Below are 17,065 nucleotides of genomic sequence, written 5' to 3'. Positions count from 1 at the left end.
CACAAGAGCAAAACGGATTTGTCGTGCATGCACAGCACAGACTATGGTGCCGACTATGAGTGCCGGCTGTGGGCAAGGCTTCGCGGCTGGTGAGCGTGGTCCGGTCCTGAAGTGGTTAAGCACTCAATGTGCTGCCTGAGAAAGACTAGGAGGAGGTGATCAGTGTCACCTTGGGCTGTCAGGAGCGTGCGGGCGGGCGGGTGGGTGAGGGCAGGCCATGCTGGAAGTCCTCACACTGAACCAAGCAGGCCGTGTCTTTATTACTGTGAGGTTCAAGTCCTTGCTGTGACATGGATTTTACTGGACAGCAATAAAGGGTTAGTAGTGGTAACAGTATTAGTAGTAATAATAATAATAACTGTTATTGGGAGCTCACACTGCCATCAACTATGCTAATTAGTTCCCCCACAATCAATATCTCAGTTAATCCTCACGACTACTCTCTGTGGTTTGTATATATCATCTGTCTTGTATGAGTGAGGAAACTTGGACTCAGAAGGGTTAAATAATATGGCCAAGGGTACAGCTTATAGAGAGCTGGGCCTCACACCCAGGAGTGCCTGGCCCCAGATTCCAAACTCCTAATAATTGGGCATGCTGGCCGTATTGTTTTTAATCTCTTCTGGAGGATTAGACGAACCCAGAGGGCATCTGGGCTTGTGCCCAGGGGCCTGCAAAGAACTGTCATCTTCTCAGACGGGATATGGAGGTGTGCTGCGTTCTCTCCCCAATCCTGGTCTCTGTGCTGTCTTCCACAGGGGAGTGGAGAGCTGGAATCCCACCCCCGCACCCCGACATTTTACTGGCTTTAATCTGGGGATTTCCCTCCTTTGTCAGGAAGAGGAGATGATCCAAACAAAAGCATACATAGTCTTTACAATAAGGACGACGTCTGAAAGACAATATTTTCGTTTCGTTTGTTTTTGTTCCATAGTTGCAAAGCTAAGATAAAATAACAGTCCTTTATAGAATGAAGAGTATTTTGGTACTTGCTACTTGGTATAAAAATCAAGGTTCCCGGGGATGCAAACTGGCACACCTTTTTAAAAATGATGCGGTGATACCATCATTTATGTATATATCCCGTTGGTGCAAGCATTTCTACTGGGAAGTCATGCTGAGGGAATACTTGCTAATGGACACAGAATTGCATATAAACATGAAATCACTGCAGTGGAGTCTATAATAATAGAATTCAGAGCAACACAAATGACCATCTAAGTCATTGTTTATGGTTAAATAAATTATATCATAGTCATACTATGCAGTAGTTTAAAAGCACCTATTGATCTATACTTACTATTATATTTAGGTCACCAAGATAATTGATAAGTTGAAAAAAAAGTCATTAAACAGTAATTCTAGTATGATTACATTTGTATTAAAAATATGTGTATATGTGCAACCATATGCATGTATTAATATATAAATAGAAAACATATAGTTACCATGGTTATGTCTGGGAAAGTGTAGGTTTTTTTGTTTTTCTGCATATTCTCTTTTTTTTTTTGAGACAGAGTCTCACTCGGCTTGAGTCTCACTCGGCTTGAGTCTCACTCTCAGTCTTGCCTGGGCTAGAGTGCTGTGGCGTCAGCCTAGCTCACAGCAACCTCAAACTCCTGGGCTCAAGCGATCCTTCTGCCTCAGCCTCCTAAGTAGCTGGGACCACAAGCATGCGCCACCATGCCTTGCTAATTTTTCTCTATATATTTTTAGTTGGCCAATTAATTTATTTCTATTTATAGTAGAGACGGGTTTCATTCTTGCTCAGGCTGGTTTTGAACTCCTGACTTTGAGCGATCCTCCTGCCTTGGCCTCCCAGAGTGCTAGGATTACAGGCGTAAGCCACCGTGCCCGGCCCTCTGTATATTCTTACATATTGATCAACTCTTTTGCAATAAGAATCTATTTATATACTATGTGGATGTGTTTTAAGAACTAATATCTGGCCAAAACATAAAAATAATTTAATATACATAATATCATGGATGTATAATAATGTAAATATATAACACAAATCACAGTCCCAAGATTTTTGCCTAGAAGTAGTTGAAAGTGGCCAATGGTCACCTGGCCACAGACATGCTTTCCCTGGTTGGTTTCCCTGTCCTGTTCCAGTCTCTGTTCTCTCGTCATGGCCTCGGTGGGCTGGAGCACTATCCTAAAGCCACAGGATGCATTTAATAGAAAGAAATGTAAAATCTTATATTGAGTTTTTAAAATATAAATTACACAGTGCAACTAAAGACTCAGCCAGCTATCAAGTCCTATGTTAAAAAGATGAAGATTTTAATTGATCATAATCTTACTAGAATACAGATATCTTAACAGTGGGATGCAGATGTTTTAAAACAGGCTAAAAACTTAGTTTGCATTAAAAGGAATAATATGTGTGATCGGAAGTAACCCTATCCCTCTGGGCTAGACAAGGAGTCCCTTTTGGGATATTGTGTTCAGTTTCAGGCACATACTTAGATGGGCATATGGAAAAACTGCATTGCCCAGAAGGCACAGGTAAGGAACTGGGGCATTTGTAATTGATAGAAGGCTGGCTCAGAGGCAGAACAGCTGTCTTTAGACATGTTACTCGAAAGGAGAATTGGTGTTGATTTCTGACACTCCAAAGAGGGGCTCTGGATTCAGCAGAAGGCAAGAAAGTTTTCTCAGATTTGTTCTTAATCTTGGGAAAAACCTCCTAACATCTAGAGCTTTCTAACCAAAGCAGTCCAACAATAGAACAGATCACAGCTGAGACATTGTCACTTCACTAGCAGAAGGGAAAAGTCCCGTTGGGAATCAATGGCCACGAAGTTGATGTATAATTATCTAGCCCTCATGTTCTCTTTTGAGATTGTGTAGGGGAGGACTAACTGCTTAGTTTATTTAACTATCAATCATTTTCTCAAACTCTGGATGCAACTATAGTTCTTAACCTGAATTTTTGTCCTTTTGTGGAAAGAAAAGAAAACCTGAGAGGAAATACAGATCTAACACCAAAAACTAAGAAGTTAATGAAGAAGGAAAAAAAAAGATAGGAATGTGGATCCTAACCACCTAAAACCTAGAAGCTGTACCAGCCAACAGGCCCATGGCTAGATGTTGAGATTTGACTAAACCCAAATGTATATTCTGTCTTTTTTAGGGTGGCTGGGGGAGGGGGAAATTAGTTCACCTGGTGTTGCTTTGTGTATTTTCTTGGTAACTTGGGAAATATTTATTTTTGGAAAATAAAAATAAAAATGAAAATCAGTAGTATCCTTCATCTGCCTAAAGATTTTCTGGGCTTGATCAAAAAATTAGGAAAGTAAAGTTTTTCTCTGCTGTTCAAAATCGTGGACAGCAGGCTTCCTGCTCCACTGTTAGAAAAGTAAATTTCCCCGAGCTGGATGGGGTGGTCATGGGAACCTAGAGAACAAGCGTGCAAAAGCAGCCACAGACCTTGGCATCCCTTCCCCACAATCCCACGGTGCAGCCCCGGGGTTTAATATTTTGCTCTTTCTCCTTTACGGGCTCCCTCTCCTTGGTCTCTTTCCTTATTTCCTTCATTCCCACTTCTCTTTCCCTCTGTCCCTACTCTTTACTCTGCTGGGAATGAGAGAACATAGACAGGAAGGGATACTGGGTGGGGGTACAGCGAAGGGGCACTTCAGAAGAGAGTGGAGGTCTCAGAGGGAACGCAGGTGAGGAAGGTAAGAGTGACCCCGAGGATGGGAGAAGGAGAGAGAGAATGAAAGAGAAGAAAGACAAAAGAAGAGCAAGGGGGAAGAAAAAAGGCAGAGGAGGAAGGAAACCAAAGAAGTGGGAGGATCTGCTGGGAAAAAAACCATGAGAACTATCGCAATCCAGCACAGACATTTTCATAACCTGAACTCCAAGACTGACATCCCATGGAGGACCCTGAACTACAGATCGACTCCAGGTTCTTTCCAGTCCTTTCCTGTAAGAAACTCTCAGCAGAAGCTGAGAGGACAATGTAAGATCAAAATATTATGAAGATCTTTCTTTCTTATGTTCTTACGTTTAACTTTTAATTCTGACACAATTATAAACTTAGAGAAGGGTTTCAAGAATATCACAAAGAACTCTCACTTATCCAGATTCTCCAATGAACATTTTTATCACATTTGCTTTATTACTCTCCTCCCTCTCCCCCAACCCTCTCTCTATTTTTTTCCTTGAACCATTTGAGAGTAATTACAGACACTGATGCCCCTTTACCTGCAAAAACTTATAGGAGCCTTTTGGTGGGACACTAGAAGACTACAGTGTAGCTCTGTGGCTTTCATTAATGCCAGATTATATAGAAAACATTTAGGAAACAATCAGGTTGGAAGGGGACATGGTCGGGGAAGGGAAGTAAGAAACTTAAGCTGCATCAACTTAGCAAATGACTGTTTTTTCTTAGATTTATTTAGGTCAATAAAACTAGCAAAATCTTCCAAAACAGCTTCTAAATAAACTTTACGTAGGATTGAGAAAACATCAACTGTCTACATCAAATAATATTAACAAAAATGGGAATGGCTTTGGTAGCTAATACCCCTGGGCCCAGCCACTCCGTCCAAGAAACTTCAAAACCAACACTGCTCAATACAAAGAGAATTGGAAGAATCCTGTTAGTATGTATAATGCTTCATTGACTCTAAAATATACCTTCTTTAACTTTACATTTTAACAGCTCTGAAATCTGGATGGGTCTTACAATCAAAGGCACAATTACAATTGGTAGCTCCCCCGTATATTAATTAGTACGTGAAATAATGGTGCATTCTACAAATGATGGCTTCTGAGATTAGATAAAATATGTTTTTGAGGTCTGTGGTTCTCAGCCTGCGTGTTGCCGGGGGGAAGAAGCAATGCCATTCAGGTGAGGCACAGGGTTTTGTTATCAACTCCTAAGAATCCTCTCAATTTCCAGCACATGGTGTGCATTATCTTATAGCTCCTCCTCTGTCATTCCCTCAGTCACTTTGGTCACTTGGTGTTTCTCTTTATTCCTGTTCCTCCTGTCTACCAGCATGTGTCTGATTCCTACCCCCCAATGTCAAGGGCTTGCCAGAGATGGCTGCTTCTACTCCACTCTGCTCAGTGCATGTGGGTATGTATGTGTGCTTGGGAGGGCTTGGAAGAACACGGTACTTATCCATAAGATTGATATGGCATCATGCTGGGGAGAAAGACCATGAAGAAAGCCAACTTCCAGCCTGATAGCAAAACAACAGAGCTGTCTTGGCTACTGGCCCCAGGGACAGCCACAGGGTAAAACCTGATGCCAGTGTGGCTCATCAGAGTCCTTCTAGGACCTTGGAAAAGAGATGTTCTTCTTCTCCTGAGGTTGTTAATTTGAGGCTGCCCATGCCCATGGCCAGTTTCCCCACTAGATGGGGAGAAATTACTAAACAAAGCAAAGACCAGCTCCGACAGTGATGAAGTACGGTAGCCCTGGATCCTTCCATCCTGTGAAGTAGCACAGTTATCCTTCTCTGCCACGGGAGCCAGTGCATTCCTGTCCTGCTTAAACAAGCTTAAGCTGTTCCTTGGAATCAATACAATATAAGGTATTTCAAACCTCTACTTGAAACTATCCTTCTAGCTTAGCTGTTCCTTTTGAAAGTTATTTGCAGCAAATAATTTAAGTTTGAGATTTGGGAGGGCAAAATGCCTGTACTCTATGTTGATTGAAAGGAGATTCCTAGGCCTTAGACCCCAGCTTTGGTTGAGAAGTTGTGATGATAATTAAAGGACAGATTCTGACTAAAGGAAGGGCCACATCCTAAGCTGGATCAGGGGCCCTCACTTTTTCCAAAGTCTTCATCAGGTACCAGATGGGCCTTCCAATGAGGTTTGCACCATGCAGCCCAAGAACCTGAGGCCTGAAGAAGGTGCTACCACAGCCAGCCATTTTGGTTTATTGTAACTGAGGCCTATCTCTCCAAAAGCATTTGCCCCCTGGGTCCTCTGCTTTTTGAGGCATGGCCTAGAAAAAGAGCTGAGCCCAAGAAGCTATAGCTTACAGGATATATCAGAACTACTTGCTCTAGCAGGAAGGCATGCATCTAGTTGACCCAAAAACTATATGGCATTATTGAGGAGTCAAACAGGAGCTCTTAGGAACAGCCTTGTTTTATGCTTTTTAAAATAGGAATTTACTTGGTTTAAAGACAACTTCTAACTGCTCTAATTCTGGCAGAGATACTGTGATAAATGCTTTCAAGAATGTTGACAGCCCAGAATTGGCATTAGCCCAAAGCTAATTCTCCTGCACTAAACTAAAGTCCAGGAGAGACTGATGCATGCGGCATAGTCCTGAATTGTTAGACAAGGGTCTTGCTAAAGTTGGACATTGCAAGGTTGTTATGAAACTCATTTCAAGGACATGCAGGCCAACCCAGCTCTGGGAAACCCATGCTTATTATTAAACCAATGTAGTTGGTCAGTAAATAACCTTATCATTGATCTGAGTACTCCATCATAGTGTGTGGAATCATTCCCAGAGAACCTTTCAAATGCTACCAAATAAAGGCTTTTACATAAAGGCATTCTCTTATCAGGTCAAATATTTTATTGCTGGTTTCAATCTCTCAAGAAGTCACCTCTCTTCAGACACCCCTTCATGTCTCTTTATGATGTAATCAGTTATTCCAAGGTCAGCTATGAGTCAGCAGTCCATGGGCCTTCCTCATAACGAATTTAATTGCAAAGGGCGAGCATACTATTCTTTTTAAGATCCTCAGAATTCTCAATTATGAAAACACAAAAACAGTTAAAAATTTTTTTTCCAGATGAATTTTGTTTTAAAGGCAGGCAAGAAAGAAGGCCTTTCAGCCTCTTATCTAAAGTTTTCTTCCCTGTAAACTTATATGAGGGATCTGGAGTGGGACTCTGTGGGTTCAAATCCCCCCTTCACTTCTTGATTGCTGTGCGACTTGGATTAAGTCACACAACCTCTCTGAACCCTATTTTACTCATCTGTAAACTGGTCAATAATATCAGGAGATTCGCAGTCCTGGTAGAGTTCAAAGAACAGGGTGGCCAGTGGTAAACTCACAACTTTGTTATTTACCCTTGGTGAGGCCCGCAGGTACAATTACTACCTGGTCAGCTAGATGGATCCCAGGATCCCACCTCCTCCCCCGGAGTAGCCCTTTCCCCAGTCTCGCGAAGACCTTGTTCTCATGGTATCCGGAAAGTATCTGTAGTATGCGCCAACCTGTAGAAAAGGGCTCAGCCCGGGCCAGAGCGCCTCGGCTCCCGCTTTGAAGGAAGCGACCCCTACTGGAGCGCACGCGTGCCGGGGAAGGGGACAGAGCCGCGGGCGCTCGGCCGGGTCGCGATTCGCGGCGGGACCCTGCCTGAGGGCGGCGGCCAGGGCGTCCACCCAGCTGGCCTGGCCCGCGCTGCCGTGCGTGCGCCGCAGAGGGTGGTGGCGGCCCGCACCCCACTCCGAGGGTGGTGGCGGCCGCCGCCTCCGCGTGTCAGGTGCTAGGAAGCGCGGGAGGGGCGGCCGCGGGGAGCGCCCAAGGGTTATGACTGGGGCCGACTTTCCAGAAGCCGCGCACGCAAAGCACAGCTCTGCACGCAAGGGGGAGGCGACAGCAGGGGAAGCTTTACAACCCGGCGGAGTTCGCAGGCGTGCGATTTGCCTCGCCGGCCACTCCCCGCCCTCGCCGGCGTCCCTCCCTCCCTGATGTCCCCCACCCCCACCCCACCCCCACCCCACCCCCAGCCCCCACCCCCACCCCCAGCGCCTGCCTCCCTTTCGCCCGGGCTCGGCTCCTCGCTCTGCGCCGGCCGCCTGGGACGCCGCCAGGCCTGCCCCGCGCCCTCCAGCGGGCGGCGCCTCCGGGAGTCGCTGTACGCGGGAAAACGCAGGGCCAGCTGCGCCCGCGAGTGCTGGGCTTTGTGTGCCCTAGGACGGTCGGGCCCCGGAGCCCGGGACCCGCTGCTTTCGGGGATTCCTGATCTAGCCGCACGAGGTGGAAAACATTTTGCAAGTCAAAGAGCCTCAATGTAGGGGCCACTTTGCGAGAATTTAAGAAAAATAAAATAACCAGGGGGGTTGCACAGCAACCCGCCACCACAACCCGCGCTGTCCTTGTTTCTGAACACACAGGTTTCCCCTCCCGGCTCGGGCGCCTGCGGGTCGTCACCGCGTTTCCCTCGGGGAACACAGCTCGAGTCACGGGGAGGAAGGGAGGTCGGCGCGCGGGGCGCGGGGCGCGCTCCCACCCAGAGCGCAGCGGCTCGGGCTGCCTCCGTCCCGGGCGCGCTTCTGGGAGGCCGTGCGGTCTGGACCTGGGGTGACTGTGCTTAGGTGCAGCTACTCGGCAGAGGAAGAGCTCGCACCGCCGCTTCCAGCGAAGCCGCAGGTGGAGCTCCAAGGCCGTCGGGGGTGCGCCGCCGACGCTGGGCCGGACCACACGCGCGCCCGGACGCGGGTGCGAGTCCGGGCTGTGTGGACGGTGCCGCCGCGCCCCGCCCCCCGCAAGCCCCGCCCCGCCAGGTCTCGTTTCCCCTCCTTCCGCACTGTCCTTAAAACCCGGAGCAGCGGGATGGCGCGTTTTGACTCTGCAGAGTGAGCAAACACCTCTGCGACACCAGCTGAGAGAGCCGCGCGGGGGGCGTGGGAATTGACGCTGCTCACCGCCCCCCGGTCTCAATCCCAACGCTGTGAGAAAACGCTGGCTTTGCCAGAGCCCCAAGTGCAGCGGGGCTCGGCAAAAGAGGCACCTTTCTCCGTCCCCATCCCAGTCCAAGCGCTCCTGGCTCTGAGGACGCCAAGAGACTCCAGAGTGGGTGGTAAAGCTCCCAGAGCGGGCGGCAGGTGTGCAGGGCTGGCCTCCGGGTTCCCGGAGACTCTCGGGCTGACGTCTTGCGCTGGGTAAAGGCCCCAGCCCCTTCTCGGAGCCGGCTGTCCCGCGCCACTGCAAACCGCGTCTCCCCGCAGGTCAGTCTGTCGGGGGAGCCGCCTTCCTGCAGGTCGGGGTGGGGTGGTAGGCACTTTAAAGGCAACCAAGAGCCGCCGCCTCGATGCCCGCGGTGTTGGCCCCACATTGCAGGAACCGTTAAGCGCCGGGGTGTGTGCGTGGGGGGTGGCGCTGGGTCACAGAGAGGTGGAAATACGCCCCTTCGTTTCCTCACGGGAGACTGGGCTGGGGATGGAAAGGGGCGTCTTTGGCTACTTCTCCAGAGAGCCAGCGCGGACCTGACCTACGCGTGGCCTCCTCTCCACCCAGCGGCTCACAAGGAGTTCGAGGCTGGGGCGTGGGGCGCCTGTTCCTTTCTCTGCACACCTGTGTTACGCCTTCACCTTTCTGTCTCCAGCATGGCCACCAGCTTGGACCACCCGTGGCCGCTAAGCCTTCTGTCGATCCAGCAGACCACGCTCCTGCTGCTCCTTTCGGTGCTGGCGGCCGTGCATGTGGGCCAGTGGCTGCTGAGGCAGCGGCGGCGGCAGCCGGGGTCCAGGCCTCCAGGCCCCTTCCCGTGGCCGCTGATCGGAAACGCCTTGGCCGTGGGCCGGGCGGCTCACCTGTCCTTCGCGCGCCTGGCGCGGCGCTACGGCGACGTCTTCCAGATCCGCCTGGGCAGCTGCCCCATAGTGGTACTGAATGGCGAGCGCGCCATCCACCAGGCCCTGGTGCAGCAGAGTGCCGTCTTCGCTGGCCGGCCGCCCTTCGCCTCCTTCCGCGTGGTGTCCGGCGGCCGCAGCATGGCTTTCGGGCATTATTCCGAGCACTGGAAGACGCAGCGGCGCGCGGCGTCTGGCACTTTGCGCGCCTTCTCCACGCGCCAGCCGCACAGCCGCCGCGTCCTCGAGGGCCACGTGCTGGGCGAGGTGCGCGAGATGGTGGCTCTGCTGGTGCGCGGCAGCGCGGGCGGCGGCTGTCTAGACCCGAGGCAGCTGACTGTCGTGGCCGTGGCCAACGTCATGAGCGCCGTGTGCTTTGGCTGCCGCTACAGCCACGACGACGCCGAGTTCCTCGAGTTGCTCAGCCACAACGAGGAGTTCGGGCGCACGGTGGGCGCGGGCAGCCTGGTGGACGTGCTGCCCTGGCTGCAGCTCTTCCCCAACCCGGTGCGCACTGCCTTCCGCCAGTTCGAGCAGATCAACCGCAACTTCGGCAACTTCGTGCTCAACAAGTTCCTGAGGCACCGGGAAACTCTTCGGCCCGGGGCCACCCCCAGAGACTTGATGGACGCCTTCATCTTTTCCGCGGAAAAGAAGGCGGCCGGGGACTCCCGCGACGGTGGCACGCAGATGGACTTGGAAAACGTGCCGGCCACTGTCACCGACATCTTCGGCGCCAGCCAGGACACCCTGTCTACCGCGCTGCAGTGGCTGCTCCTCTTTTTCATCAGGTAAAGCCTCCAGGAGGCGTGGGGCAGGCCTGCCTTTTTCCCTCTGAAAAGGGCGGGCTGGGGCATGCTGAGGTCGTAAGCAGCACGCGGGCTTTGGGGTTTTGATCCAGGTCCCCACACCTCAAAACTGAGATCGCGTCCCGAAAGCGACGCCCAGGGTCGCAAGGTGCGGGCCGGGACGCGCGCGCGCACTCCCCGCACGCGGTGCCCCGACCTCCCCGCATCCCCGGTCCTGGCTCCGTCCTCCCCTTCCCGCTTGCGAATGGGCGCACATTTGTAAGAACCTCCCCCTTGAAAACCAAGATTTTTAAAGTGCCCGCAGATCAGCCCTACTGTCTCTCCCTGGCGCGGCGGAAGCAAAATTGGAAAGGTTCCGAGAGAAAGGGCAACGCCGTAAACGTGGCAAACTCAGCAGCCTCGCGCAGCCAGTTCCCGGCGCGGATCCGAGGCCGCCCGGGCCTGGCGCTGAAAGCGAAACGGCGCGCGGGGCTTTGTCCCCGGCAAAGGAAGCCCGCCGAGGCTTGCCCGGCGGACGCGTCGCGCACGGAGGCGTTCGGAAGGCGGCCAAAAACCAGCCGGCAGTGCTGATTTATAAAACTGCGACGAGAGGAGTAAGAGAAGTGGCGGCGGCGTAAAAAGCAGTCACTTTTACAGAGTGCAGAGTAGTATTTAGAAAGGCATTCGGGGTATCCGGGACCCCTGCCCTCGGCTCAGTTAACTGACCCCCAAGGACATGCCGACCTCTGCTACACTCCAACATACACGAATTCCACAGGTCCCCCGTGTCGGGTAGCCAGAGTTAGTAAATTAAAAATAAATAGTACACGGGACTTATTTATACTGAAGGATTAGTTGCTGTTTATCTGAATTTCAGATTTAACTGGGCGGCCTATATTTTATCTGGAAACCGTACCCCCAGGGGCAAATGTCACGCCCAAGGCAAATCTTGATTGCCTGAGAGACCAGAAATCCGGGTTGTGCCATTTCTTGGCGCTCAAGTAAGCAGTTGGAGATGCTGAATCTGCAGGCGCCACAGTGCGGTGTTTGGAAGGCAGGGACAGCTTCTTATTAAAATCCACTGCAATCTATATTTCCTTAGTACTGTACAGCTATCTTCACAAATTACACGTTTTTGTATATTTAAAATAGCTTTTCAGTATTAAGATCATAGAAACGGTGGGGGGAGGCGGTGCATAAATTGAATAAACAGAAGTCAACCATAGATAGGAAGAAGGCCATCCCAGAATAGTTGACTAGGTCCTTTGCATACTCAGATCAACATTTACCTTTTGAAACAACCTTTCTTTTTCATTAGAACTGAACTGTAAATAGTTCTCTCTGTACTCCAATTGGACAACAAAAGGAACTAAAACGATTTTGGGGTCATATGCTGATGAATACTTTTTTCTTCTTTTTAGTGAAAAGACAGTGTGACATGGTTGGGCAAATTCCACCACCTGCTTCTGTATATAAGTTTTGTTGAAACAGCCATGCCCATTCAGTTATGTATCATCTGTGGTTGTTTTCACACTGCAACACAAGGCAGAGCTGAATAGTTTGGAGAGAGGGTTTGGTCCACCAACTCCAAAATATACACTATCTGGCCTGCAATATTGTGTTGAAGAAGCAATTTTTTAGATCACCCATAATTTCCTCACATACATGCTTACATTTTTTTCAGTTGTAATAACTAGTTACATGTTTGTTGACTTCTGACACTTTATGAATTATTTCCCTGTCTTTTAATATTTATTTTACTAATTTTTGATGGCTACATAATTCTGCCATCATAACACATATAGTTGTGTGTAATCATTTATTGAGCTTTTGGTCATTGACCTTGATTGCATTTTAAAAATTTTAGCTATCGTTGTGGTTACATATTTTTGTACCTGTTAGATTATTTCCTAAAAATACATTTCTAGGTTTGGGTAATTGGTTTTAAAATGAGGGAGGAGGAGTTACCGTTATAGGTCATGCTTTGTACTAAGATTTTGTTTTCTAAAAGGATGGTGCCAGCTTATATAATCAGCAGTGAATAAGTATTACAGTTTACACCATAATCTTATGAGTGTTGGGAATTTGCTTTTAAATTTAGGAAATACAGTATGTAGCTTTATCCATCGGGATACCAGTTATCGTTGTATGAAATGAGAATAGCATGCCTATTGGAATTATCCACAGAAATAAACCGTGTCCATTATCATGCTTTAGATTGAGGAAATTTAGAGTTTTTTGACTTATAATGGGGGAGAGACCTTTATCTATGTGAGGCTTATTACAGGAAATATAATTGCTAAAGTCCATCTTGTAATTAAGAAATTAGGAAACCGTTTTTGTTTTTTTTTTTTTGCCAGAAATATTAATTCAACCACTGACTTAGACAGCCTGTTTAAAGAAAAGTAAAATTAAAATAAATTGTAATGTACTTTCTAGATGAAAGAAGAATTAATTTTGCTCACCTGTTTTCCTTCCTCTGTGTTAAAACGCAGTTACCCTGATGTGCAGGCTCGAGTACAGGCGGAATTGGATCAGGTCGTGGGAAGGGACCGCCTGCCCTGTATGGACGACCAGCCCAACCTGCCCTATGTTATGGCCTTTCTCTATGAAGTCATGCGCTTCTCCAGCTTTGTGCCTGTCACCATTCCTCACGCCACCACTGCCAACACCTCTATCTTGGGCTACCATATCCCTAAGGACACGGTGGTTTTTGTTAACCAGTGGTCTGTGAATCATGACCCAGTGAAGTGGCCTAACCCAGAGGACTTTGATCCAGCTCGATTCTTGAACAAGGATGGTCTCATCAACAAGGACCTGACCAGCAGCGTGATGATTTTTTCACTGGGCAGACGGCGGTGCATCGGCGAAGAGCTTTCTAAGATGCTGCTGTTTCTCTTCACCTCCATCCTGGTTCACCAGTGCAATTTCAGGGCCAACCCAAATGAGCCCCCGAAAATGAATTTCACATATGGCCTGAGCATTAAACCCAAGTCATTTAAAATCAACGTCACCCTCAGAGAGTCCATGGAGCTCCTCGATAGTGCTGTCCAAAAGTTACAAGCCGAGGAAGCTCGCCAGTGAGAAGCTGGAGGCAAGCTGAAATTTTAAACCTATTCAAGTCTTGGGGGATAGGGAGTAAAATTCAGTTTTTTCTAGCCCCTGTTTTGTGGTGCCTCTCAGCCTCTAAGGTGAGCACAAACCAACTGGCCCTCAGGGGAGGTGTGCTCCATGTTGAGTAGCTACTCCTGAGAACTGGGCTGTGCACAATCTCCTGGAAGAGTTTTTGAGTCAAAGAGTTAAAGGGTCCAAAGAATTCTTACTGGATCCTGCTAATAACAATTTCCTAAGGTAGCATTCTTTGGAGTTAAAATGCAGGCGCATACATACACACAAACTATCTAATGAAGAGTTATTTCAGTGACTCTGACTTTCTAGGTGGGATCCAAGATTTATCTTCCATGTGCAGAAATCTACTCCATAGAAAACTGTATAAAGCAAAGTTTCAGAATATATTGTTGAAGATACAAAGGCAAGTCGTTTCAATGTAAGATACATAATTGAGGGTGTTAAGGGGAAAAGTAGAGACCATCTGATATTCCCTTCTCACCTTTTCAGTAAAATAGCCTAGACAGACTCTATTATTTATGAGCGGATTTATCTTTTTGCCTACTGATATACTTCCTTACTTTTTTAGGATAAATCATAAGGTCAGTTGCTCAAAAAGAAATTAGTAGTTGTGAATTAGTGATTATAGTGGGTTTCAGTGATTCATCATGAATTTTGAAGTGTGAATTGTTCAACTCTAAAATCCAAGCTGAAGTTGTACCTCTTTTGGTTGCCAAAATACAATATTTCAATTATGAGCAAAAACCCTCAGGAAACAAAAAAAGAATCCTGAAAACCAAATTGCCAGCTAAGCTTTAAATTATGTTATTGTAATGTACTGATTTCAATAAGTCTCATAGATTAAGAGAAAGTCACCAAGTAGTATTCAACATATATATACATATATTACATAATTGTCTGTAAGCAGTATGTTAGTATTATCTTGTTCAAGAAAAGGTTGAATAATATGTCTTGTATAATATTGTAAATTGAAAAGTACCACAAATTCAACTAAGTGTGTCTCAAGTATTAAATATGTTAAATGAGCTTGATTAAATCACCCCCCTATGTTTGACATAGGAAAACCAAGCAAGGTCTCTTTTCTCATCTAAAACCTGAAAGAGAACTGACAAATCTCAAAATTAGATCTAAAGATGTGGTCTTATTTTATAAACTTTGTAAATTACAATTGTGTAATACAGAATCTTTTTGAAACTTTTTAAATTAATATGTTAAAATTCCAAACTCTTGGTATGCTTAAATTTAAATTTAATTTTAAAGCCATTCTGATTATTGAGTTTCAGTTGAAGTTAGCGGAAATCACCATTACCCTGTAGAAGGCAGAGAAATCTAACCTGTGTTTGCCTGATTGATAGTGAAAAAGGCTGTGAATTATCTAGATGTTCTCTTTGCTAGGTAAAAAAGGAGAAACTCCCATTATAACTGATATAGTTTCTCTTTTAAATAATTTTTTAAAAGTTAACATTAATGTCTGTTTTTTGGAAAGTCAGAATCAGACGATAGTCTTGGGAATCGCATTTTAAGAATCCATTTTAAGCCATTTTAAGAATCGCATTGGAAGACAGTGGAGCTGATCGGATCAGTTGCTTTAAGATGGCCAACCCTGTGAGCAGTTATTAATATTTTGGTAGCTGGGAAAGCATAAAGCAAAATGTATGCATTTCGCTTATGTAAATAACCTGAAAACCTTTGAAGAAATGACAGAAGATTGCACAAGTACGAAGTGAAGTTGTAAGTTTCAATTTTCTTTGCAATTAAACTTGCAAAGGAAGTTCTGCAGTGTCCTAAGAGCTTACTTCTTGTTACATCTTATTAAGCTTTGTGGAATCTTTGTATCAAAATTACAAAGAAAGGCTTGTATGATGGTTGTGTGTGTGGTTGGTAAGAGAAAAGAGAGAAGAATGGAAAGGAGGAAACATGGTTAAATATTCCACCCCTCCCATTCCAAATTAATTATTTGGAGCACAAAATTCAAATCATAAACATTTAGAAAGAAGATGTTTGGTATAGTAGTGTTAAATCTCAAACAGTCTATTTTTAAAGTTCTACAATATAGCAGAACCGTTTTGTAGTTTGGAATATTTTATTATAAAACTTCATGTAATTTTTATTTGAAAGATTTATAGCTTTACTTCTTGAATATGAAAAATTGTACCAATATATTTTTAAAGATATTAAAGTCGACTATAGACATCAGGCTTGCCCAGTACATTTACATGTTTTGTCACTGGCCATTCTAAAATGTTATGCCCCAGCAGGGCTGAGACAGTGATTTTGGGCTGCTGTAGCCCATTTATTTAGATTGAGAGATGTGTAACAGCAAAAATAATCATGTACCAATCTGGATGCCTTATTAAGTCAACCAGGTCCAGATGTGCTATTATTTGGTTTTATGTATGGAGGCTCAGTCGTCATCTGATACTTGTGGCAAAGGGAAAGTTGTGCTTATGTGGAAGAAAGGAAGGTAGGTGCTTCGAGGTTACCTGGCTTATTTAACATATCTATAACATTATTAAAGAAGGAAAACAACCAAAAGTGAACGAAAATAACCGAATTTGGAGGCTACAGTAATTAGAAGATTGGCTTAACCAGAAAACCTCGTTGTGTTTCTACCAGAGATAGAATGTATTTACTGATTGCCATTAAAGTCAGCACTTTTACTCCAGTTTATTGCAGTAGTTATTTTGTTTATTAAATGAAGCTTTGACTTTGTAAGAAAAATTGCTTTTTTCCCCCCAAACAGAAAGATGTCTCAGGTTTGTTTTATGGCTTATCTAAAAGCTTTCATGTCCCAGAACTTAGCGTGTACCTGTGAAATGTTACTGCAGCCTTAATATTTTCATACTAGATCTATATTAGATCAAATAGTTGCATAGTGGTATATATTAATTTGTATGTTTTTAGCTGTGATACAACTACTACTTTAGTAGATGTTTATAACTCAAAGATAACTTCTTATTTAACCTTTTCTTATTTTTGTGCTTTACCATGTATGCTTTTGGTATATATTAGCAGCTAGATAATTATAATCAAAATAGATTCTGGGGAAACAGCATTAAGATGTAGCTTTTACTGTTTGATATACCAAATTTAAAACAAATCTGTATCTGATTATGTATACTGGACAGCATTACCAAAATAATAAAAATCACTGTCATAATCTTGTTATGAAGTTTCATTTTATGTTGTAGCAAATATAGCTTAATGCATCGATTTATTTCAGTGATTACTGTACATTCTTGAATTAAAATATTGCATTGTAAACATTTTATTTGGCTAGTCTAGATTTTAGCTTGCTTGCTTTTTTAAAATATAGGCTTTCAGCATCCAGTTTTCTACCAAATTTCTGATCTTTGTATTTTGCATTTATAAGAACCAACATAGAGGTTAAATGTCAATGGCAAAGAATCAAGCAAGTTGAGAATTAATTTGCAATTTTGAAAGATTGCATAGACTGAGACTTTAAGATGCTGATCTACTATTTCTGCTTCATCTAAAAGATGCAGTACACATTTTTCCCCTTAGCAGCACACCAGTCCTTTCTCTACGTATTTAGTTAATTAATTGTTTTAATTAA

General features: G+C 45.6%; 1 protein-coding gene across 1 annotated transcript; it reads left to right on the top strand.

Moving 5' to 3' along the window:
- Nucleotides 1–8,544: 8,544 nt before the first annotated feature.
- CYP1B1 (cytochrome P450 family 1 subfamily B member 1) lies at nucleotides 8,545–16,648 on the top strand. The gene is made up of 3 exons (XM_012788458.2): nucleotides 8,545–8,947; nucleotides 9,325–10,362; nucleotides 12,855–16,648. The coding sequence occupies exons 2-3, from the start codon at nucleotides 9,326–9,328 to the stop codon at nucleotides 13,441–13,443; spliced, it is 1,626 nt and encodes a 541-aa protein (XP_012643912.2). The 5' UTR covers nucleotides 8,545–8,947; nucleotide 9,325; the 3' UTR covers nucleotides 13,444–16,648.
- The last annotated feature ends 417 nt before the right edge of the window (nucleotides 16,649–17,065 follow it).

Source organism: Microcebus murinus, chromosome 3 (assembly GCF_040939455.1).
Source record: "Microcebus murinus isolate Inina chromosome 3, M.murinus_Inina_mat1.0, whole genome shotgun sequence".
Lineage (NCBI taxonomy): Eukaryota > Metazoa > Chordata > Mammalia > Primates > Cheirogaleidae > Microcebus > Microcebus murinus.
Note: the sequence above shows the minus strand (reverse complement) of the source record. Positions and strands in the feature narration are given on the sequence as shown.